This window comes from Mauremys mutica, chromosome 5 (genome assembly GCF_020497125.1).
Source record: "Mauremys mutica isolate MM-2020 ecotype Southern chromosome 5, ASM2049712v1, whole genome shotgun sequence".
Classification (NCBI taxonomy): Eukaryota; Metazoa; Chordata; order Testudines; family Geoemydidae; genus Mauremys; species Mauremys mutica.
The window spans coordinates 20,757,973-20,784,351 of NC_059076.1; the positions used below are offsets into that span (position 1 = coordinate 20,757,973).

The 26,379-nt window shown below is 43.1% G+C and overlaps 1 protein-coding gene across 2 annotated transcripts in view; it reads left to right on the plus strand.

The window, feature by feature from the left end:
- CFAP299 (cilia and flagella associated protein 299) overlaps positions 1–26,379 on the plus strand; it is a 407,655-nt gene that overhangs the window by 348,117 nt on the left and 33,159 nt on the right. For both annotated transcript variants that reach the window (XM_045019968.1, XM_045019967.1), the window contains exon 4: positions 7,204–7,346. In XM_045019968.1, coding sequence (XP_044875903.1) covers positions 7,204–7,346 — 143 coding nt within the window. The remainder of the gene's footprint in view (positions 1–7,203; positions 7,347–26,379) is intronic.

Consider the following 26,379-nt stretch of genomic DNA (forward strand, 5'->3'; position numbering starts at 1 on the left):
CAACAACAGAGGACAGAACGACGGACGGGACATCACCAGGAGGAGGCGCTCCACTGGAAAGAGCTAATTCCCAGAGTCACCAGCAGGAGGCGCCGCAGGGGTGAGTCCCGACCCGTTACAGTCACGTTGACACTTGTACAAGGCCTCTCAGAGGTCCAGAGAGGCCCAGGCCACTTCCAGCTGTGGAGGCCCCTAGCCATAATACAAATAAAAAATGACGACAGGAGGTCTAATCTTGTGCCATCAGAACCGATATATTTGTATTAATATTTATGAACATTTAAAACTCTTTAATATGACAAAATATATATCAGTTAACAAAAAAAAGTATGTCTTTTACCAAATCACATCTCTTATTTGCTTAAATTTGCACTTCTTAGCTGAGAGAGTGTCACATTTTCATCTGATAGGGATGCGCATGATAACAAGTTGTGAAACTTATCAAATGCCAAAAAATTAACAAGTTTCTAAATATGAGACCCCCTTTGAGCTTGAGGCCCAGGCCAAATGGCCCTCCTGGCCCCAACTCTGATTGACCCTGAGCTTGTAAATGAAAACCTTACCAGCTATACTAGGGGGAGATTTTCAAAAGCAAAAGGGGTCACCAACAGATGGCAGTAGTGAGCTCCCTTCTTTCTAAGGGTACGTCTACACTACGAAAATAGATTGATTTTTATAGAAGTTGAACTTTAGAAAGTGATTTTAAACAGTTGATTGTGTATATCCCCACTAGGCGCATTAAGTCGGCGGAGTTCGTCCTCAAAACTGGCTAGCATTGACTCATGGAGCGGTGCACTGTGGGTAGCTATCCCACAGTTCCTGCAGTCTCTGCTGCCCATTGGAATTCTGGGCTAAGCTCCTAATGCCTGATGGGGCAAAAACATTGTCGCGTGTGGTTTTGGGTACATGTAATCAATCTTCCCTCTCTCCGTGAAAGCAATGGCAGACAATCATTTCACGCCTTTTTTCCTGGGTTACCCATGCAGATGCCATAGCATGGCAAGCATGGAGCCCGCTCAGCTTACCGCTGCTGTTGTGAGCATTGTAAACACCTCATGCAATATCCTACAATATGTGCAGAACCTGGCTAGGAGACGCAAGCACGAGGACGTTTGTGAGGAGGACATGGACACAGACGTTCCTGAAAGCACGGGATGTGGCAATTGGGGCATCCTGGTGGCAGTGGGGCTGGTTGATACAGTGGAATGCCGATTCTGGGCCCATCAAACAAGCACAGACTGGTAGGACTGCATAGTGTTTTTCTTCCTTGCATCCTTATGGTGGATGAAAATATAATTTGTGCTCATTTCAAGATCCGTTTGCACTGCTAGAGAAGTGGATAGTGATTAGTAGATATGAGAATCAGACCTATTGTGTTTACTAAAATGGTGGCAAAAAGGAGGGTTGTGTGTTCTTCTGACATGTAGATTTTCAATAAGATTTTTTTCTTTTAAGGATTCTGAGTGTGACACAAAGTCCACACACTTTTTTGTCCTTACTTGCAATTAGTTGGCTGAAACATTGCTTAAAGCCCTATTCAGTTTAGAAATTTATCCTGGAGGCTAAGGTGGAACTTTATGTGAGTCATTGGGTGTGGACTAGGCCTAACATAATGTCCTCCCACCATTTACAGTATTTATCAAGATATAGATTTGTAGGCCAGGTTGTGTAATGGTGTGTGACTCTGACAAGATTTGTAGTTTGGGTTTGGTTCAGATATGTTCCCAAAAGTTTGCATGCGTATCCAAACTCCCTGAAACCTCTTGAATGTGAACAAGTTGGCTATGAATCTCGCGGAGAAAGGCTGTCTTGATAAATTTCTGGTAGTGTGCTTTTGACGAAGTTGGAAATTTTCTGTACCTGATTCTCCTCTAACTTATAGCAGTTTATACCAGTGTGACTCTGCAGACTTCAGTGGCAGTGCTTGTAATTTACACCTGTATAGGGCATGATCCAAAGCCTATGAAAGTCAGAACGTTTTTCTGTTGACTTTTCTATTGAATCGGGATCTAAGAGAGAGGAGAATCAGCCCTTGAGACAACACCCTTTGTGAACCTCTAAATTAAGAGGCAAACTAAGACAGCGACAATACTAGGAAAAAAATAAGTAATATTACAGACATTTAAAAAAAGATTGAGTGAATTTAGTTCTAAAAATAAACAGAAGTTTGGGGTAGGCCACTATTTTTGTGAACTAGTTTGAGCATTCACGGTTTTGTTCCACTCACATTTTCTTAGAGTGCAAATATGCTCCTGGAGAAAATGCCTACAATACTTTTCATGGCTAAGGTACAACTCCACATATATGTTCTACTTTTGTCTGTATGGAGCACTGATGAATCATACATATACAAACGGAGAACTGGAATAACCAAAACATTGTTATCTAGCCAAGTACCTTGAACAGAAAAACGTAAAAATATGATGCCTAAGGTGATCTGATCCAACATAGGAGTGTTCGGTTCACCAAGCTAAAAGGGAAACATACTCATGTTAACAGAGAGGAGCAGCAAACTGGTTTGAGTCCTCTTCTTAATTTCCAACCTATGATTTTCAAGGAGATTCAAAATTAAGCACAACATATTTGCCCATCCCTAACTCTTGCACAGTCTCTCACAGAAGTTCTGCAGAGGCGTCATCTTTCTTCTCCAGAGTTGTAGACTTTCTGTGGTGCCCCTGTTGAGAGTCAAAGCTTTTTCTATGAGCTCCTTGAACCTCAGTAAGGAAGATTTAAAATGAATTCCCCATTTTGCGGCAAAATCTCTTCTGGGGAGCCAGGAGCTGCCCTGGCATGTCCCACAGACACTGGCTCACACACTAGCACCACTTACAACGCTTACCCCATTATCCCACTACTGGATCCTCTTCCAATGTCAATACTGGAACAGCATGACTTCTGGCATCATTCCAAATACTGTAGCCACATTTTTGAGACACGTCTAGTGTTTAGAAAAAGAAAAAAATGTGTTCCTTGCTGTTTTGGGTGAGTCACAGGCCTTTAATGCAGCTTTTTAAAACTGTTATTTGTCCCCATCACATACAAAAGCACTCCCTAATATACATTGGATTTTCAGATTGGAAGACAACTGATTTATTTCATTTTCAACACAAGAGATGAATTATGTGTCTCTCTAATTGCACTAATATTATTGATGATTTTCTGCAGGAACGTGCAAGCTTGTATATTCCAAAGGGCCAAATTTATGGCTGGAACAATCAAGCACAACTCCATTGACTTCAACATCTTCAACCTCACAACTACTTACACTAATGGTGAGGGTGGTACTATGTTGTGATAGTTCTGGTGTTCAGCCCACAGAGAAATAAACTTGTATGCTAATCTTTGACAAATTATAATGTCAGTGTACTGCAGGTCACATTTTAGGCCTAAACTACCCTATTTAAGTGTCCCTTTTCAAAACTATTTTGAAGTAGGAAGTTTCTTTTTCCTTTTCAGCAAATGATTACATTAGCTGTTTCAAAAACACCATCCTTAACAGAGTCTATTATGTGTGTTGCAAAGCTGTGTCTGTCTAAAGACAATATCAAATACTGAATCTTTGATTATGATGGCTGTGAAGATGTTTTGCTCTGTCAAAAGAGTCATGAAGTGGGTCTTTCTGAAGGTTTTGAAATTGGCTTATAGAGTTTGAAATCTTTTCTGCAGTTTTGATGTCCTGTGGCTAATATTTACATAATCTTTTCTGTCTATTCTACTGTTGGATCTAGCATTATAGTTCCTTTAGTTTTAAAATTTTGTCTAATTATTAAAATAGTTTTTTCTCTCATCTGAGATCTTTCTACATCAAGATGTTTAGTGATCTTAAATACTGCATGCCTTTTACAAATTTTGAAATAATTTTTTAGTATAAATTAACTAAAATTTCAAAACAAAAAGTGAAAAACTGAAACTGAATGGATGCTGTCTCACAAACAGTTTTGGTTTTGGTGAATTGATACTTTCAGATGCAAAAAAGTTGTGTTGGAAAATTCCCAACCAGCTCTATTCAGGTGGCAACTGATTACCGGTAAATGAATATCTGTGTTTCTTCTACTAGCAATATGATACACTAAAATTTATAATAGAGGAAGCTGTAGTGAAAAGTAAAGAGAACTTTAGGAAGGAAGTTTTAAATTTCACATTTGCTGTTGTTTTTTTTTAAATTAACTTGAAAGCTTTATTCGCGGTTGATCATTTCGGTTAATAAAAATGACATACAAACTTATAAAAATCCTTCTCTGAGGCAGAAAGGTGTGGCAAAATTAAAAAGTGACAGAACATCTTAAGAAAATTCAAGCACATTCATAGTTTTATGAATGAAAGCTTCATAGGTGGTTAGAAATGAATCACAAGAAGAAAAATGAAGAACAATGCTGACAGATGAGAGAGGATCAAAAGCTTTTAGTTTTCAGTGGGAATCCTTTGTACCTTTATCACAGGAAATTTCTGTTTTAAATATTTTTGATTGTGTGTTTGAAGTTCAAAAGAACTTTTGAGGACATTAATAGGGACAGTTATTGACTTTACTGTAGATCTGTATTGATTTATTGTTGATTATATGTGAACACCTATTTAAGGAAATTAATATGATAATCAGAAGCTAGTTGAAAGATGTCCTTTATGTTTTATACTGCAGACAGTACATGCATTTTGCCAACTTTTTTCTTTTATTGGACTATCCCATGTAATTCAAGTTATTTAAACTGTAACTTCTGAATTTTTAAAGAGATGATGAATCAATTGTTCAGATATTTATGACAAGCTTCATAAGAACTTTTATCTAATCACAGCTGCAGTGTACTGTAGTTGCACTTATTGCCAATTAAAAAGAAACGTTTTTTTCTGATTTATCATAAAATTCAGCTCAATTATGCATCTCACAAGATTGAGTGTGCTGGGGATGGGAGAAGTCAGCATTATGCTGAAGTAGCTGGAGGAATCCTCCTATTGAAAGGTTCTTCTGGATCTACCAATTAGAGATGCTTATGGTACAACAGATGCAAAGTGCGTTAACACAATGTTTTATGGAAACTGAGTGTGAATGTGGTAGAAAAGGAGAAGTGTTGTAAGAATAACCCAATGGTTTGCCAGAGACACCATTATGTTAGAGCAGTTTAGTGATGTTAAAATAAAGAATCTTTGTTATAAGAGTTCGATATTATAAGGTTGCCATTTTTCATAGATGTACAAAAAAAACCCACTCAGATCTCAGCTGGGTAAAAAAACAAACTTATGGTCTAATCGATACTCTGCCATCTGATAACCTTTAGGGACCAGGAGGCAAGAACAATCAATCATCCAAGCTATAGAAGTCTAGGTCCACTCCTGTCCTGCCAATTCTTCTTTTGCATTATGGCAGTGTTGAGAAAGAGTTGCCTCGGTCCTCCTACCCTACTAAACCTTCCTCTACTTCCCCCCCTCCTCTTGCAAGGAAGAAAAACCAAGGGAAGCTAGTCTATCATACTTGTCTCAGGGCCCTGACACTGGCATCCCAATGAGTAATTCCTCTAAGCCATTAGGAGTGGATTCCCTTGAAGGCCCAGGATTGCCACCTGATATATAGGTCTATTCACTGGCCCATTGCCACACTGACTTCATTATTGGAATGTGTAGGATCGAAAACTGAATTGGTGGACTTACCATACCGGGGCCTAAAGCTCTTTAGGGAGGATCAAGACAAAGTGGTTAGGGACATTCTGAATCCCAGAAAGATCCTTTTTCCTCAATCCATGTGACTTGCCCTCGTTGCTGGTGACCTCCTCCTCCACCCTATCCTGCAATTCCTACTGGAGGGGTTTCTGCCAATCATCCTCCTTTCACAGGCAGTCTTTTCATTTTCAGATGCTCTGTGGTGCCTTCTGTTCTTCCCAAAAGAGATTTCCCTGCAGGCTTCTTTTTGTGTTCTATCTGATCCCTGCCTAACCAAGTAACCTTATTGGATCCTCACTGACTCAGCTTTCCCCATTCATTCCATTGGGATGAAAACAATAAATCACAAGAAGAAAAATGAAAACCAATGTTGAGAGGTAACCGGGGTTCAGAAACCTTTGATTGTGAGGGGGAAGGCTTCAATATGCCCCTACTCATTGGACTTGTTCTCTATGGTGGAATCAGAGTTCAGCTGCTCAGAGCTCCTAGTTGCATTCGAGGTAAGTTCTTCTCTGAAGATTACTGGTTGGTATAATAACTAAGCATAATGGTTACTGAGCAGGACAGGAGGAGAGGTGGATGTACAGTAAGCAATGTATGACTTGTAAATTTGAATTTACAACCACTTGAACGATTACACAGATTTTCTTTAACAATAACATTTTTTTGTTCTGGTAGTTGGTAATAGGCCAAGGGTTATGTGGTGGGGGCGGACTGGAGTTATCTTGGGTGGCTGACAGTTTTTGCCTCCGACTTCCTGATAATTGCAGATGTAACATTGAGTCTAATGGTAAAATAGAAGAAGAGAGGTCTATGACAGACAGGATTACCAATAAGTAACTTTTCTGTGTGTATTTAACTTGGCTATGAATGTTGAGTTGAATATATGTTGCCTTTTAATGTACAGAGATGTCCCAAACCAAACCATAGATCCAACACGCATATGCTACTTAAAATTTCAGATGCTATTCTGGATCCAACCTCTTCTTTTGGACCTTTCCGGGTACTGGGTGAGATCAGAATCCTAAATCTGAACACCCCAAACTGTAGAGAAGTTTGGATCTGGATGCACTCTAGTCCATTTCTATTTCAATATAAGTTATCACTCTGTTTTAGTGATTGGCATGCTTTATTCTCTTTAATTAATTTTATTTAATTCTGGAAGTTGCTTTTTGGAGTTATGTATTATGCATTATACAATATGGTGCAGAGTTTCAAAAGGACTCTTCTCTCATTTAGACATCAAAATACCTGGCCAGATTTTCAAAAGAGCTCAGCACATTTGAGTGCTTTTGAAAATCTGGTCATAAATGTCTGCTGTGGAGATGCTGAATGCTGAGTACTTTTACAAATCTGGTCTGTATTTAGTTGCCTAAATGAAAGCTGGCCCCAACTGTGGGTGCTGAGCACTTTACAATCCAGCCCTGCACTCCTTCGAAAATCAGGCCAAAGTAAAAAGGGAACAAATTGTAAAAGTCAGTGGTGCAGATGAAAATGCATTTTAGAAATGTATTTTTTGGACTTCTTATTTGTGGAGTTCTCTGTTTTTTCCAGTCCATAATCTTCATTCGTGACCAAAATTCTCGTGGCCAGGAGGTGTCCGCCTACATTGACTATGCACACAGGCTGAAGGTGGATGAATTTGAAATCTATTTTAATGGAAAGAAAAAGCTTTTTCCAAGACGCACTGATCTGAGGTATTTTTCTGGATTTTCTTTTCACTTATTTGAATTTCCGAAATGTACATGTAGTTGAATATTGTTAAATAAGAAAATAATTTTTATAAGTGTTTTTAATTGAAAAATAAACATAATGGCTCAAATCTGTCCTCAATTATACATAAATAGATCTAGGAAGTGACCTTATTATTTGGAATGGAGTTACTCTGATTTTATTCTTGTTTCTGCCAAGAGCAGAATTTTGCATGAATAATGCAAACTGAACATTGAAAAAAACCCAAGAGCTGATGGAATTTTCTGTGCATAACTACTCACTTAGGGTGGTATTTTCAAAAGTGCTCAGTATTAATCTAACTTTAGTTCCCTGGACTAACCAAGGGTATTGTGGAGCTGCTACGCTTTCTTTGGGTTGTATGACTGGCCCTTTCAGCTTTTACTTCCTGAGGCGTCTGTAAATAGTGTTTGTATATAAAGCTACATGTGCAAACTCATAGGAAGCTGATATGCTAGAAACTTTGTACCTAGCATAGTAAGTCAATGCCACATGGTCCCTGCCCTCACCAACTCTCATTGGCCTGAGTGGCTGTTCTCAACAGCTTGGTTCACATTGAAAACTTGTCTCATATGTAAGTCTTTCGGTGGCCAATATGAAACTGGTCACTAGTATCAAAGATTGTTAATAACTTTTTTGTTTAAAAACCTATTTTCTTCAAAACTACTGTATGCCCAAATACTAATAAATACACAACTATGTGTGAGTCTGGGAGTCTGAAAATGTTTCCATTTGTGAACAAGAGTGGGTCAAATAAATGGTGGACATGGTATCATTGTGTGTGTTTGTATAATGCCTTACACAAGGGATCTTTGGGGCATTGTAGCGAGTCGGTGTGGCTCCCCTCCTGCCCAGCAGAGGACGCTCCCTCCCAGAAGCCCAGCTGGGCTGAGCCACCACTTCCTGTCCCCGCCCCCCGGAAGTCAAGGGGCGGGACAGGAAGTAGAAAAGGAGAACGCCAGAGCTCAGTCAGGAGCCAGCCACCGCCACGAGCAGACGTGCCGGCGGGAGCTCCAGACTGGGAACCCTCCAGGACCCGAGGCGGCGATCCGGACTGGCCCCCACTGCCCCGCGCCCGGTACGATGAGGAACCCGCGGAACTTCTCCGGGAGCGGAACCCGGAGCGGCCGCTAGGACTTCCTCCCGCCCGGTACGAGGAGGAGCCGCCGCCGCCGCTTCCGCCCTTCTGTTACATCGGAGGCAGCCGGACTTCCCGCAGGAGTTGCCGGACCTGCCCCAAGCCCTGGTCCTGCGGACCCCATGCCGATGGACTGGTCCGAACTCCCGGCGACCGAGGAGCAGGTACCCATAGAGGGGGAAATGGACTGTAGCCCGGGGATAGCCGACCCCTGTCAGGCTATAGGCACGGAGGTGCCCATGTCGGTGTGTTTCGGTCAGGACCCCACTGACCAGCGGCCGTGCTAGCCGCTAATAGGGCCCCGGGCTGGGACACAGTGGAGTGGGTGGGCCTGTGTCCCCCCTGCCACCCCACTCGCAGGTGGCAGTCTCCCCCTCACCCCAGCGCAGACAGAGACGCCTGCACTAATTTGAGCGATTGTTATTGCTCAGCTCCTGCCACCAGGACCTGAGCCCTGTAAACTGCTGTCACCCAAGCCCCTGCTCCAGAGGGCCTGGGTCTATTTGTACTGCTGCCTGCCCAGCCCCTGCTCCAGAGGGCCTGGGCCTATTTGTACTGCTGCCTGCCCAGCCCCTGCTCCAGAGGGCCTGGGCCTATTTGTACTGCTGCCTGCCCAGCCCCTGCTCCAGAGGGCCTGGGTCTATTTGTACTGCTGCCTGCCCAGCCCCTACTCCAGAGGGCCTGGGCCTATTTGTACTGCTGCCTGCCCAGCCCCTGCTCCAGAGGGCCTGGGCCTATTTGTACTGCTGCCTGCCCAGCCCCTGCTCCAGAGGGCCTGGGCTTCTATTGAACTGCTGTTGCCCCGCCCTGACTGAGGGCCTGGGCTTCCACTAATTGACGGGGTGCCTTGTGTTCAGTCCCTGCCTGAGGGTCTGAACCTGTGAACCTTCTAATTGAGACTGATCGCTGTTGCCCAGCCCCTTGTTCCAGAGGGCCTGGGCTTATTGAGACTGATTGCTGTTAGCCAAGCCCCTGCTCCAGAGGGCCTGGGTTTATTGAGACTGATCGCTGTTGCCCAGCCCCCTGTTCCAGAGGGCCTGGGCTTATTGAGACTGATTGCTGTTAGCCAAGCCCCTGCTCCAGAGGGCCTGGGCCTATTGAGACTGATTGCTGTTAGCCAAGCCCCTGCTCCAGAGGGCCTGGGTTTATTGAGGCTGACTGGAGTTGAGCCCCGACCAACAGCTTACAGGCATGTGATGATGTCTACCACAATGGAGCCATGATCTTCATTGCCCCAACAATAATAATAAATAAATATTAGTGTTGACAGTTTTGGGCAAAAATGGTAGAAATTTCACAATGGGCCAAATTTTGTGAAGTTATCATGTGAATCTTATTTTTGAGCTATGAAAACTTCATTTCATTTTGTGAAAAATTAGGATTTGTGAATGACTAACTGGTGGTGGTTATTGGATCGGTGTAGGTAAGTGTAGTTATCTGTGGGTTTCTTGTATATAGTTGGCTGCTGGGTTCCATTATTGAAACTGATTGTTGTGTCAAGGAAATGGATGCTGGTCTAGAGAGAGTTTTATGGATGGGTGGTTGTTGTTGAAGTTGTGGTAGAAATCTGTGATGGAGTTTAGGTTTATCATTGGTTTTGTGGTGCATTTTTCCAGAAATTCTTCCTTGATGTGGGCTATGAAGAGGTTGGCATGACTGGGGAGACATCCTAGCATCCATGGCTGTTTCCATGGTTTGGACAAACTATTTGTTGTTTAAATGTAAATTTGTTATGGGTCAGGGTGAAACGGATGAGTTGGATGATGTGTCACCATAATGTTATATAAGATTATAGCCTCCTAAAATGAACAGACATTGAACACAAGATGTACTACCGATCAGTGAGGAAGCTTCTTCAGTTTTGCCATCTTCAGTGGGCTCATTTTCCCCCCCTTTTTTTAATGCAAACAGCACTCTGAAAACAGCACAACCCGGAATACTTTGATGATCTGCAAATGATGATATATTAAAAATGGGCAGTTTCGGTAAATTTTCCTTCTATTCATTTACTTGGCACTAGATGTCAGTACTGAGGCATTCAAATAGAAGTGCAGTTCTCCTGCGTTACATGAGATAGTGATCAACGTGCCCATTTTTACCTGCTTACACCGTGAGAATGTGTGTATCTGTTGCTAAATACTGCTATAAAATATAATGGGCAGTACATGGTCTACACTGTATACTGAGATTTATTCATTGATTGATATATAACTTTCTTAAATCATCCCTGTGGTGGGCACTCATTCTTGGATCCAACACTTCTGTTTAGTCCTGTTTCTTTTGTATTGCAGTGCACAGTGTCTTATTTAGCACTTTAATCCCTTGCTCTCTTTTCATGTCGTGGACTAGAGCAGCTGAAGGACCAGACAGGAAGAAATGACTTAAATTGCATTAAGGGAGATTTGAGTTAGATGTTGGGAGGAACTTCCTTACTGTAAGGGTAGTTGGGCACTGGAGCAGGTTGCCTGGGGAGGTTGTGAAGTCTCCGTCTCTGAAGGTTTTTGAGAACAGGTTAAACAGGCACTTGTCAGGGATAGTCTGGGTGATGCTTGATTCTGCCTCGGTGCAGGGTGTTGGATTGGATGGCCTAGAAGGGCCCCTTCCAGTTCTTCATTTTTTGATTCTAGAAGGCAGTTCATGAACAACTAGACTACCATAGTGTCCTGCAGTACAACACGTTGATGTCTACAATGCAATTTCTTCCTCTTTAACTCTGGTTTCAACTGTGCATGCTATGTCATTATTAGAGATAAACTCACACAAAACTCTGTATCTGAGCCATACACCTGAACTTGGGAGAAATTCAGCATCAGTGCATGTTAACCTCAATATGATAACTTATTTAATCAGATTTGCTGTGACGTTCTTGCCACATTACTTATCAGGCCCAAGAAGAAACCTCTCATTCCAGGATATGTAGCATGGTGCCATTTATCATGTAGCTTATGGGCCTTTGTATTTGTCATGCAGCACTTCTTATCTTAAGTATGCGTGCCTGGATTGATATGATTTCCAGTGGCCATGTCTCCTTTTGCGAGGGTCTGTTACAAAGTCGCTGTCCACTTTGAGTTCATGGAAGAAAAACTTGATTCCCTCTGGCCAGTGTTTGAGCAGTGTGCAAGATTCAAATCATGTAAACTAGTGAATTCATTTGAATCAGTCATCCTCAGTGAACTATCCTGGATATAAATTAACAAGAACAATATTCCCCTTAGAAATGTGAACAAAGGGGATCTCAAAGTGCACAAACCTATATGCTTACACATGGAGAGACACCATACCTGATTCACAGGGCACACTGAAGTCAGGGCATGTTAGCATTGACACAGTGAGGCTCTGATGCATTCCATATATACAGGTTCTTATCATACTAATCACGTGAGAGAGATCCATCCAAAAAATGGCTTCTCCCAAAGAAAGCTGGAGGCACTTAGTGAGCAGGCTGAGGACTCTGGGTATATCATTTGTGTCCCAGGCATTTCACTTAGGGGAAGCCAGAGCCCACAAGCCAAAGGCAACTAGTGGGCAAGCCAGGGGATCTGGGGATGTTGCTGCTGGGCCATTATTTTGATCTGGAGAATCTGAAGACTGGTTCTTACATTTACACTCAAAAGAGAAACATGGAATTTAACTGAAGAAGCAACTTTTCATTGGGAAAGCCAGCATATCTGGAGCAATATGTGGCAGTGTTGGAGCAGACAGGGCCCTCAGCAGACTACACATGAATCAAAGTAGCTGAAAGAGGAAAAGAACTAGGGAGGGGAGAAATCTGGTCCTGTAGCCACTAAAATGCACCAGCACCACCACCACCACCACCACCACCATGTAGTAGAAAAAAAACCCACAACCATTTCCATACATCCCGTATATTCCTTCATCAGCAAAAATATTCCATTTTAATACGGACTAGAAATGCTTTGAATCAGCAGGGCAGTGGGTTTTAAATACCCAGTCCTACAAACTTCACACATGCAAACACTCATTCGGCCAATTCATCTTTTCTATGACCCAGCTAGTTTACATTAAATTACACTTGGGAAGAATTTAGCCCATAGACTTCAATGGGAGTTTTATGTCAGGATCAAGAACTATTTCTAATTATACAATTAATACTAGGTACAGATATCTGAGTATGTGTAAACTATAATTATATAGTCTACATGCCAGAACATCTCTAGATATATATTATATACAATATTACAAGCAGAAGCTGGGCATTTTGCAAATCCAGCTCATTGGATCTTGGTTTTGACGCTGGGGAGTGCAATATTTTGTGGTGTTTCCAAGCTGAAGATGATGACAGGGCTTAGAACAAAAGGTGCAGTTTGGTTATAGTTATGTATGAACAAAGTATGATGTTTTCCAGTGATGGCAATTTTTTGTCATTGAAATCAGAGCTTCAAGTGCTCTGCACTTCTGAAAACCAGACTGCTTTCTTAGGTGCTAACATGGATTTAGGTTCCTAATTTTAAGAACCCACGTTTCAAAAATTGGGCCTAATTAATATTCACAGTACTCTTGTGACATGATCACCTCATTTTATAAAGTTTTGCATGAACATCTTGGCCTTGAATTTCATAAAGTCACAGCCTGTGGTCCACTTGCATTGTTTGCCCACTTGACATATACAGTTTCCACAACCATGCACACACACAGCTATTTGCACATAACAAATAGGTAACAAAAGTGAGTTCACAAAGGTGAGTAAACTTCAGCATTTTGAAAATCTGGCCTTCTGTTGGGGGAGGGTAGGTGTAATGTGTAAATAAAATATATTTATCACAGAGCAGTCTACCAAAAAATCAAAACTATATTATGTAGAAGTTTAATGTTTGTCAGTAAGGTAAATCTTAAACTGTTTCTCTTTGGCGCTCAGTATCATTTTCACATCCTGTGGCCCTTCTGGCATTGGTTGTCTAGTACAACTCCTTAGCAGCAAGACCTTGGGATTTTTGCATACCTTTAAACAATTCTGGTGTCTATGGTTAAGAATGTGGCATTTCAATATCCTGTACCCACCCTTTCCACTTCCTCTCTTCACCACTTTTGGTGGTAAATAGAACTTTTTATACTTAACAAAAAATTTATTTCTATTTACTCTGGGTAAGAATTAAAACGACCAGCAGCCTTACTTATGGAAGAGCATTGGGCAGAAGCAAAGGTGGCCTCTAATTGTGGTTTAAGCCTGAAAAAGTTTAAATGCAGAGTGAGTCTGGTTCACTGAACCTCAGCTATGTGTCCCAGAATATTTTCATTCTTTACGATGTGCTGAGCACATAATAGAAACATGATCAATCCTGGAAATATATTTTGAAATAGAAGAATAAAACTCCAGCTATCGTACAGATGAGCTGATCCAGGGGTGTGCACATCAGGATCCCGCCAAAGTTAGAATGTGAAGTTTGGATTGTTTTTGTTTTGTTTGGAAATCTCTTCTTGCAAGGCTTCCACCATTTCACCACCCTCCTAATAATACAGTGTGTAAGAAGTATTTCCTTTAGCCATTTTAAGTATGTCGCTCTTCAGTTTCATTGGATGCCTTCTTTTTCTTGTATTTTCCAGGCCATTCAATAAGCTGTAACAGACATAATTTCTTCTCCACCCCACCAGTTTTCTGGATATCATAGATTTTAAGGTCAGAAAGAACCATGAAGATCAACTAGTCTAGCCTCAGGCATAACACAGGCCATAGAATTTCACCCAGTAGTTCTTGGATGTAGCCCAACAACTTGTGATTGAATTAGAATATGTCTTTTAGAAAGGCATCCAGTCTTGATTGAAAGACTCTAGCTAATGGAGAGGAGATCTCATGGCAATCTGTTCCAATAGTTAATTCCCTTCTCCATAAAAAACTTCCAGTTTCCTATTTCCAGTCTGAACATTAACTTCCAACCATTTGGTCTTGTCCTGCCTTTGCCTGTTAAATTAAAGAGAACTCCATCTTTTCCCATGTAGGTACTTACAGACTGTGATCAAACCCACCTTGTATCCTTGTTTTGATAATCTAAATAGATTTAGGCTCCTTTCATTTATCAGATAAAACCTTTGTCTATTCTTTGTTTATCTCTCATCTTGACAGCCTCCTCCCTTTGGCTTCTTCACTTCCCACCTCATTCCTTTTAAATATATCCAAAATGTTATTGGTAAATACATCATCTTGAGTTCATGAGCACAGGAGATTGGACTAGATGACATCTCAAGATCCCTTCCAGTACTACGACTCTATGATCTTCAGCTGTAACTAGGACCATGTTGCTCCCTTTCTGAATCTCTGCAATGGCTTCTTCTTGTCTTTGATGTCAAATTCATCTTCATTTCTGCACAATTCTCCTCCGCTAATGGATGCATCCAGGTTTAGAGGTACCAGAATGTTCTGGTAGTAGTAATACCTCCCATTTCTAAAGATAACATGTGACAGATTAGTTGGGTATCACACTCAAGAATGGTTGCTCCAAAAATTTGGCATATCTATTCACATGACTTCAAAATGCAGGTCTGCCTTATGAAGGAATTAGCATATCTGGGGAAACAGTTTGGATCAAAGATTGACACTTCTCCCACTCGTGATTGATATTTACTCTTTGTAAGTTGGAGAACTGACACAGATGTTTGAAATTGGAGGAGGAATTAGTATGGCAGTGTCAGAGTCTACCCTCACTTGAAACTGGGCGGTTTCAAAGTGAGGACCCGCATGTCTTCCCCCCACCCCAAAATCCTAGGGTAGGTCTCCCCTTCGGCTGCCACCACCCGGTCAATTCCGTGGGCCGGGACACCCCTGTTTCCCCCCTTGGGAACACAGATCAATTTACAGAGGAGGAACCTCCCCCCTCTTCCCTCTCTCCAGCCTGCTCCGGAGACAGAATGCCTGGATTCAAACACCTTGAATCTTTACACACAGGGAAGCAGCCCACTTCCCCCTCCCCTTCCCCTGAATTTCCCCAAGGGAAGGAATTAACCAAGTCCAAAGAAAAGAAAAGAATTTATTAAGAGAACAAAAGAAAATACAGAATCTCTATGAATCCAAGCTGGGCACTCATAGGGTATAACCTTGCTAAGTTCTGGAGAGAATTTTCTCTCTTTCTCAGTACAACCAGTACAAGCAGAATTAAGAATAATCAATAACAAACACACAGAATTGCAAACATAGGATTATTAGATAAGGACATAAAGTATCTTTCTAATACTCACTATCTTGACTAGAAGAAATTAGTTCAGAAAGGTGGAACTTGTAGGGACTTGATTAACTCGTCTGGTCTCTTGACCTCCAAACGGCCAAAGACCAAGACCCCCCCAAACAGAGAGAAAAAGTTCCCTCCTAGGAGTTTCAAAATCTCTTCCCTGATTGGTCCTCCGGTCAGGTGCCCACCAGTACTATGCTTTAACCCTTTACTAACTATTCATGACAGGCAGCAAAACTGTTAAAATATTATTCCTCAAATATGGTAATTAGTACTCCCTGTTGACCCAAAGTTTCCCCTTTTGGTGCAACACATTTTTTCATTAGCTGTGTGAGGCTGTCAGAAGACATTAAACCAGGTGTTTAGATGCCCTCCACATCAAACTCTCTGTTACAGCACAGAATGAAAAGTTTGGACAATTAAAGTTTTAATGTGACTGTGAAGGAGCAGAGAGACTGCAGCCACGCACAGCCGGGGTTAAAGAACACCTGTGGGTTCAGCTAGCCCTGCCCCGTTATACCTGCAGTCAATGCCAGGCCTGGAGGGGAGGGAAAAGAAGGGAGACTGGCTCAGTCAGGGGCTCTCTGGATGCCTGCGTGAAGGCACAGACCTGCAACCCGCCTGCCAAGGCAGAGACTGGAGGCAAGTAAGTTTTCCCCGGCAAAGGAGAACCTACAGAGGAAGCCCCAACTGTGGGGCAACTGGACTAGCGGGGGCCATGCCCCAAACTAAAAGGATTTGCATAGGGAGCAGACCAGGAAAACAGGCCCTGAATCATCCCTCAAGGCTGGGAGAAAGATCCATGTCCCCTGTTTAGGGGTTGAGCAACACAGGGCCCTGGGCCAGGACCTGAGGGAGCAGGAGGGGTCAGGTTCCCCTAACCACCGATCTAGCCACTGAGGGCCAATGAGGGCCCTATCACAGTGAAGATGATACTTTCAATACCAGAGGGCCCTATATTAGATCTGTATGGTTCCTTGGACTTGCTTTGACATTTTACTGTGTTACTTTATTGAGGGAATATTATTTATTCCTCATTTGGTTCTAGATTATTAAACTGAAAGGCAGTTAGTTAGTACTTAAGGAGCTGACCTGAAATATGGACCTAGAATCAGGATTATTACAGGAGTCCATTCCCTCTCAGCTAATTCAGATAATCTGATGAAAAACAAGTGTAATACAATTTGTTCACACAGAATGTAGAATGCTCACTCTACATTGGAACCCTGCCAAAAATTCTGGTGAAAGAAAACGAGGACAACAAATGAAATGAAGGAAATCTTCTATTAACCTGTCAAAGATAGTGATGTTACTGTAGCTGGAGAGAGCATTGTGGGATGATGAATAGTAAATCAAACTAATTCTGGGTTGACTTCTGACAGATAAACCATCATTTAACCATTTCTTCTACTTCTATCTGTAAATGAGGTTTAGCTATGTGTTGTCAGATAGTGCTAGACTGTTTAAACTCTATCTGAACTCCTACCTTAATTTTGCAATATTATTCAGTGTCATGACAGAAAGTCACATTTTTAGATGCAATATACCCTAATTCCATCATAGTTGCACTCTTTTCATTTGTATCTCCTTGCAGTTCTCTAAATGGGACCAGGCAATGTAACCATATCATATCAGGTCAGATGCATCAATACGAGTTGCCCGTCAGATTTAAAATAAAGTAATTTACTGTAGAACATTGGTCCAAGATTTTTCTCTGCTCTGTAAAAGCAGCAGAGTCCTGTGGCACCTTATAGACTAACAGACGTATTGGAGCATGAGCTTTCGTGGGTGAATACCCACTTCGTCGGATGCATGTAGTGGAAATTTCCAGAGGCAGGTATAAATATGCATGCAAGAGATAACTAGGTTAGTTCAATCAGGGAGGATGAGGCCCTCTTCTAGCAGTTGAGGTGTGAACACTAAGGGAGGAGAAACTGCTGCTCTGCTCTGGTAACTCCTTATAGTTACACTCAGAAGTGTCAGCTGAAATCATTTTCTTATCTCATCTGTAATTAAACTTATCATTCTCAATGACTGTTGTTTTTGGCCCCAGCAAACCAGTAAGCACATATGTGATTTTATGCATGTGAATTGCTGCATCAGGCCATTAATCATTATACACATTCCCTCTGGAAATCCCCACCCAGTGGTATTAGGGATGTTGTCATTCTTGAAGCTTTAATAATTAATTTATTATACATCTTTTGTAAAGTTCTTTGAAATATCCTGGTATAAGATAATATGAATCTGACCCTGCTCTCATTGCAATCCGTAGCAGCAACAACATTGATTTCAATGGGAACAGGATCTGATCCTTTTAAGTCAGCATTGGTAGAAAGTAATATCAGTCAAACACTAATGCCTTTTATTGCAACTCTTTTCCTTGGCCTTTTAAAAATACATTTCAGGTGGGAATTTCAAAAGTACCCAATATTGGAACTTGAAGTCTATGGTAAAACTTTCATCGACTTTAATGAGAGCAGAGTTAGGCCAAAGTTGAGCACTTTGGAAAATCTTGCTCTTAAAATATACTTTGTTATCCATTTTGCTCTTATAGGCATCACACTGGCATTTTATAAAATAGAACTAATGAATTTAAAACCTGTTCTAACTGCTTTGAAAGCAGAACTTTTTTGCTATATATTTACGTTTCATTTTTAATTTTTGAGAGATGCGTCTGAGATATTTCCTTGTGTTTTTGAATGTAACCTATAATTATTTATGAATAGAACACAATAATTAATGTGTATGCGACTATTTCAATATCCTACTTGTGTACAGAAATTATTTCCAACCCGCAATAGTACAAGTGGTTGCCTTGCTTGCTGGGCAATAAAAAGGTAAATTTAAAAATAAAATAGAAATTGAACAAGCAACAAGTTGTATATAGGCGCTTAGACTTTATACGAGGTCCTTATCCTTCTTTTGCCCATATGAATATGGTGACCATTGTTGCCTCGTCATAAAATGTCCTTCGTGGTGATGCAATGGCACTTCCAGAAGCAGCACACCTTCTGTTACTAACAGGAATCACTGAATCACATCATCTGCCTTGCCACCCCCTGCATGTGTGCAAATAAGGGCAGAATTTAGCCATAAACTCTGAAAAGGTCTTTCAGTATAGTTTGGGAACTGAGATCAGGCTGATTGAAGAGCATTACTGCAAATATACAGCTAGTGATCCAGAGTCCCAGTTTCCTTACAAAAAGCTGATGAGACTGTTTGTTTGTTATCTCATCAGAGTAAATGCCATCTATGCAGCTGATCAAGCAGATATTCTCCCCTGAAATTAAGTCTACAGCAAAGAATTTACAAGACGACTGGCATAACTAGAATAGCTACTTATCGGGCACATTGTCTAATAACTCGAAGCAAGTTGAGATAAGAAGATCCAAAGCCTCAAAGCATGGCTAGAAGAAACCTGAACTTAGTAGTAGAGAGCTATCCCTCTACAGATAACTCTGAGATCTTTTTAGCCCTATAATCAGTTATAATGTGGCTGTGATTGGAAATAGCTGCTGTTTTATTTCCAAGTGTAGTTTTTCAGCTACAAAGCCCTGTAGATCAGTTCATGAGTCAAGGTCAGTTCCCAAGCAGGGGAGACAGGATGTATGATGGGTTGTATGAGGGGTCCATCGGTGGGTCTGCATCTTCCCTCACTGCACATGTAGGAAGCAGAGGACGGCGTATGGGCAGAGCTGTGACTCTGTCTCTCTCGACATGCCAGCCAGCATGGAGGGGTGGAGTCAGCTGTGCCAGCTAAAGAGCTGCCTGAGCCGAATTCCCTTCTGGTGTAATTAGGGGAGCCAGGGACTGAATTCTGACTGTCTGAACAACAGTACTTTCCCTGTTCTGCTCCGGGTGGCGCAACTCTGTACTGTGTATTATGCAGGGCTAGTGGTAACGCCGTGATCTAGCCCTATGATTTGGTCCTGGCTGCTTTAAAAGTCACTTCCCTCCTGGGATACCACAGTGGCTGTGCTCTGCTGAGGCATGCAAGTTAATAGCCCCTGGGTTTAGATGAGAGTGGGCTGGTAGCAGGCCATGCTCAGAGGTCTGAATGAGCTTGGATTTCGTGACCTTGAGGGCTGACTGAGGCTTATTTATTTTTCCCAGGCTTTTTCAGAGGAGGGTTCTGAATACTTTTGGAAGAGAACAAGAGGCATTTGTTTTGGTGGTTTAGGAAGCATTTGTGAATATTATAACTTACTGAGTTTGTTGTTGTGTTTGTGATGATTGTACAGCACCAAGGTCCCTGGCAAAGCAATTTTTCTAAATATTTTAAATGATTTTTGCACAGACATGACCAATCCTCTTTTGGCTTTAACAAGGAAACCAATTTCATAAGTCATTCAGCTGACCACATTCATCCTTGGACTACATCCCCTGTAACCTCATTCCACTGAAATCCATTCACAATCTCTCTCTCATTCTCTCTCTCTCTCGTTGATGTTGCTCTTGCTCTAACAAAGACATATGCATGAAGGGCCTGATTTTCAGAAGTGCTGGGCACCTTCAGTGGAAATCAGTGAGAACTGCAGGTGCTCAGCATCTCTGAAAATGAGGTACTAAGGACACAGACCAAATATTGAATCTTGGTTGCCCAACATTAAACTTAAACCATATTTAGGCAATGAAATAGAAATGGTCTGATTTCACTACTCTACAGGCAAAATACTTCTGAAATAAATGTAGTCAAACGTTACTAATTCTGGGTCACTGAGAACGAAAATGATGCTTAAAATTGTTGATTGGCTCTAGTTTTCAAGTTATGCTATTGGGTCAGTATATACGACCCTTGACTTGGGAATAGCGGAGTGTAGCAGGGTGGCCCCTGCTCCTGCCTTGAGGGGTTTAAAAGTGGCCTGGCAGGGCTTGAGAGCTGCTGCTCTAAAAGCTGGGTTGATTGGGGAAGTGGCTGCAGGTGAGGCCACGCCCCAAACTGAGCGACAGCTGGCCCCTATAAAAAGGCCAGGGAGGCTAGAGGCAGACAGTCTTCCTCTGCCTGAAGAGGAAGAAGGGCCTGGCTACAGGGGCTATAGGCAAGGTACCTAGGGTGAAGCAGGGCTGGGGAAAGGCTGAGGAGCTGGGGAGCTCCAGCCTAGAAAGCCCCAGGCTGCGGCCTAGCGAAGGGCTAACAGTACTGGGGGTTGCAGAGGGCAGCCCAGGGGTAGGCCAAGGCAGCAGGTCCAAACCCTCCTTGCTTGTGATGAGTAGGCTGATACTGCAGTCTGCCCCAGGGTGTGGGGCTAGACCATGACTGTCAGTAGCCAATACTGAGGCAAGGTGGGGATAGAGGGTGGGGGTTCCCCAAGGAGGGGAGACCCAGAGAGAAAGGGGTTACTGCCAGGGGTAGCACCCCATGTGAAAGGGCACCGGTTCCAGGGAGGGACACGGGGGCCTGAGGACAGGCGGATCACCGGCCTGCAGAGGGCGCTCCAGTGCTGGATTGAGCTAATTCCCGGAGTCACCAGCAGGAGGCGCCGCAGGGGTGAGTCAGCCCGTTACACGGAGGATAAGTGAGTTATAAAGGGAAGGGATCTCAATTTAAACCAGAAATGTCTATAAATACATCTTTGACTGGATCTATGAATAAATCTATGACTGGGTTTGGACAGTACTTGCTTTTTAGGCAAAACAATGAATGATGCAATCTGAAGCTGGTATTGCATTGTACATGATATGAATTGCATCATGTTATTCCTAGAAGTCATGGATGATGCAATCATAACGAAGCTTACATCACTCTGCTGAACAAATTGCCCTATATCAGCTCTAGAAATCATACAGTGTCGTGCTCTCTTATTTGTCAGTGTTTGATTTTGCAAAGGGACACATTTCTGTTTAGCCAAAGTGAGCAGAGATGCCTCGTACTTGTGTTAACAGTGCAGATAACTTCTGCTATGTTTGTGGTGAAGTGACTTTTGCATCACAAAAGCGCAGCATAACCACTATGGTTAAGAAAGCCTATCACCTTTATTTTGGCTGCAAAATTGGAGATCAGGACAAGAGGTGGGCCCCACACATATGCTGCAACACTTGTGCAAAAAATCTTCACCAGTGGTTGAACAGGAAAAGGAAATCTATGCCTTTTGCAGTGCCAATGATTTGGAGAGAGCCAACAGATCATACCAGCAATTGTTACTTCTGCATGGTGCCTCCAGTTGGGAAAGGTGTGTCAAAGAAGAAAAAGTGGACTGTGCATTATCCAAACATTCCATCAGCTATACGCCCAGTACCCCACGGAGAAGGACTGCCAGTTCCTGATGCACCAGAATCATTCTCACTTGAGTCAGACGAGGAAGAGGAAGAGGATGAAACTTCTGGTCCTGAACCATCAATGTCACAGGACCCACATTTTCTTCCATCCTCCTCCTCTGAACCACACCTCATAACACAAGGTGAACTGAATGACCTTGTCAGGGATTTGGAACTACCCAAGAGTAAGGCAGAGCTGTTGGGCTCCAGACTACAGCAATGGAATCTCCTGGCAAGTGATGTTAGGGTTTCCATGTTCCGTGACCGTCCAAAGGATCTTGTCCCATTCTTCTTTATGGAAGGTGATCTTGTAGCCTGCAACAACATCGATGGTGTGATGGCAGCCCTCAACATCGTTCACGATCCAGATGAGTGGAGACTGTTCATTGATTCATCGAAGACGAGTCTTAAAGCTGTTTTACTGCATAATGGCAATGTTTTGCCATCAATTCCAGTTGGTCATGCAGTCCATATGAAGGAAACCTATGACAACATGAAACAACTTTTGAGGTGCATAAACTATGACCAACATCAGTGGCAGCTTTGTGGCGATTTAAAGGTTGTTGCTCTCTTGCTTGGTCTGTAGACTGGATACACAAAGTACTGCTGTTTTCTCTGCGAATGGGATAGTCGTGCAAGAGATTCCCACTACATCAAGAAAGATTGGCCACTCCGACAGTCATTGGAGCCTGGGAGGAAAAGTGTTCAGCATCCACCACTTGTTGAATCAAGGAAGATTTTGTTACCACCCTTACACATCAAGCTGGGTCTGATGAAGAACTTTGTCAAGGCCATTGACAAATCACAAGCGGCTTTCAAGTACCTCCGTGGAAAATTTCCAAGGTTAAGTGAAACTAAGATAAAGGAAGGTGTCTTTGTTGGTCCTCAGATTCGTGAACTTCTTCGAGATGATGCATTTGACCATGCACTGCGTGGCAAGGAAAAGACAGCATGGAAAGCCTTCCAGTTAGTGGCAATAAATTTTCTCGGAAACAACAAGGCAGACAACTACAGGTTGTTGGTGGAAAACCTCCTCAAGGCATACAAAAGCCTTGGTTGCAACATGTCACTAAAGATACATTTTTTGCACTCTCATCTAGATTTTTTTCCACCGAACTGCGGAGCAGTGAGCGACGAGCACAGCGAGCGATTTCACCAGGACATTGCAACAATGGAGAAACGCTATCAGGGAAAATGGAGCCCATCAATGCTTGCAGACTATTGCTGGACAGTGACAAGAGATGCTCCATTTAATGAATACAAGAGACAAGCCAAGAAGCGCCGAGTAGACACTGAATAGGACTAAACTACGTACATAATAGTTTTTTGCCTTTTGTTTCACAATAAATTTTATTTATATAACCCTTTTGCTGATTTTTAAAGTGTTACATAAACAGGACAGGTGAAATATTATCATGTAAAGCAACCATAAACACATGAAAAGACCTAGGTTTACAATTTATTATTAAAACTCTACTATCTACACAATATACATAGACATAAAATGTAAAAACTTAAATACCTTAGAAACAGTAGCCAATCAGTTGTTTTAATTGTCATATTTGAATTCAGCACATCAAAATACATAATAAATAGCACATTTTATCTCTGAAGCAGACTTCTCAAAAATTGTAGACCAGTGATTTTCAGAGATGCTGAATTCCTATGCGTCTGTTGACTTTAGTGGTAATTGTGGATGATCAGCCTTTATGAAAATTAGACCACTTTTATTCAGGTTCTTGCCTATGGATTTAGGTGATTAGTATTAATCACCCAGGCTGGATCGTTTTGGCCATTGCTGCTGCCTTCTTGTTGTTGGGTTTACCCTGAATGTGCAGTACTGTATGTTACAATATAGCTCCATGTACTGTACTTGACTTCCACCCTTTGAGGTGCTACAGATTCTCCTGCTACATCACCCTGACATGCCCTCTGGACAGGGGCGGCTCTAGGAATCCCGCCTCCCCAAGCAGGGCGGCGCGCCGCGGGGAGCGCTCTGGCGGTCGCCGGTCCCGCGGCTCCGGGGGACCTCTTTCAGACATGCCTGCAGTGGAGCCGCGGGACCAGCGAACCCTCCGCAGTCATGCCTGCAGGAGGTCCACTGGTTCCGCGGCTCCGGTGGACCTCCCGCAGGCATGACTGCGGAAGGGCCGCTGGAGCCGGCTGCCGCCCTGCCGGCAAAATGCCGCCCCAAGCGCGCGCTTGCCGCGCTGGGGTCTGGAGCCGGCCCAGCCTCTGGATGTGTACCCAGAAGAATACCGAGAGAGCAGTTCCTGAGCCCCCATGACTTCAGGGCTGGCCTGGCAGTGAGGGACAGCTCCTTATTCCCTCGCACTACCCCCCTTCATCTCACTGCACACCCAGAGAAGGGCAAGATGGAATCTGGGCCCTCATTTGCAGGGGTTACCATACTGCTAATAATATACTGTAAAATAATTCAGAACTGCAAAGCCCTGTCTCTGTGCAACTGCTCTTTCCCAGGAAGGGCTTTCCAGACCTGCAGGATTGCACTGATTTCCTGTAAGGAAGATGTTCATTTCCTGCAGGAAAGGAAGAATTTGATGAAAACAAGAATTTCTATTACCCCCCAAAAAGTAAATTTATGTTTTTTTCTGAACTTTAGCATCATACTTACTATTTATAAAAACCATCTGATTCATTGATTTAAGATTTGCTGATCTCTTATTTCATGTTGGTGACCATTTCCTAATGATACCCAGCTGATTCTGGCTACCTATGTAAGATATATGAGTGAATGGTAAAGGGTGTGGTGCTAAATAATGCCTGAAAGCAAGGGAGCAAATGAAATGTGACATTCGCCTAGGGAAGTAATAAGGATCACTCGAGCACCCATAATTTTCACAGTATGGGAACAAAATATTGTAGTTTTGATGTTTAATGTAGCTCACTACAACTGCATGCATACCTGTGGATTTAAATTAGGGAAGAATCTGGTCCCAGTGTCCAATCCTGCAAAACTAATGCAGCCAAAATGTTGATTGAAATCAGCGGGAGTTTTACCTGCGGGATGACTTCTGGGATGGGTTGGGTTCATAAACCAACGTTTTTCAACCGTGAGGCCAAGATTTACAGAAACTTGTTTACCAAATAAGTGGCCTGATTTTGAAAAGTGCTGAGCACCCAGCAACTCCGAATGAAGTCAGTGGGAGATGCTGCCTGCTCAGCACTTTTAAATCAGGCCACAGATATTTTGTGGCTAAATAAAAGCCTAACCTGAGGCTCCTCTGGCACCTAAGTAAAATGGCCTGATTTTCAAAGGTGCTGTATCACTCCAGCTCCGATTGGCTTAACTAGTGTTTGCGGGTGCTCAGCAGTTCAGAAAATCATGCCACCTTTATTTAGGTGCCCATATGTGAATTTTGGAACCATAAGCATCCAGAATTAAAAATTTCAGCCATAGTCTTAAAGCTTTGCAGAGACTAATCAAAGCCATTCTGCTCACCTGAGCTGTATCTGTACAGAAATCTAGACGATAGTGGTAGCTGCGATTCTGTCTATACTACAAACTTGTGCCAGCAAAAGCTATGTTGGTCAGGCAGTGATTTGTGACTGACATAGGTGTGCTGGCAGAAGACCCTAGTGTAGATGCAGTTGTACCAGCAACACTGCACTTTTGCAGGTATAGCTTATGTTGCTTGGGGGGCGGGGTAATAAGCTATACCTGGGTAAACTGTATCCACACTAGGAGCACGTTGCCAATATAGTATGCTAGTATGCTTATACCAGCAAAGTGCTCCTACTGTAGACCTGGCCGAAAAGTCACTCTTACCATGTATAGGGTTGCCATCTTTCTACTCACACAAAACCAAACACCCTTGCCCTGCCCCGCCCCTTCTCCGAGGCCCTGCCCCCTCCTACTCCATACCTCCTTCCCTCTGTCGCTCGGTCTCCCCACCCTCACTCATTTTCACTGGGCTGGTTCAGGGGGCTGGGGTGTGGGAGGGGATGAGGGCTCCGGCTGGGGGCACAGGCTCCAGGGTGGAGCCAGAAATGAGGAGTTCAGAGTACGGGAGGGAGCTCCAGGCTGAGGCAGTGGGTTGGGATGTGAGAGGGGGTGAGGGCTCCAGTGGGGTACAGGCTCTGGTGTGGGGCTGGGAATGAGGGATTTGGCGTGCAGGAGGGTGCTCCAGGCTGGAACCAAGGGGTTCAGAGGGCAGGAGGAGGATTGGGGTTGGGGCAGGAGGTTGGGGTGCAGGGGGGGAGTGAAGGTTCTGACTGAGGGTGTGGGCTCTGGGGTAGGGCTGGGGATGAGGGGTTTGGGGTTAGGCTCTGGTGTGGGGCCAGGGATGAGGGATTTGGCATGCAGGAGGGTGCTCCAGGCTGGGATCGAGGGGTTTGGAGGGAAGGAGGGGGATTGGGACTGGGGCAGGGGGTTGGGGCCTGGGAGGGGGTTGGGGTGCAGGC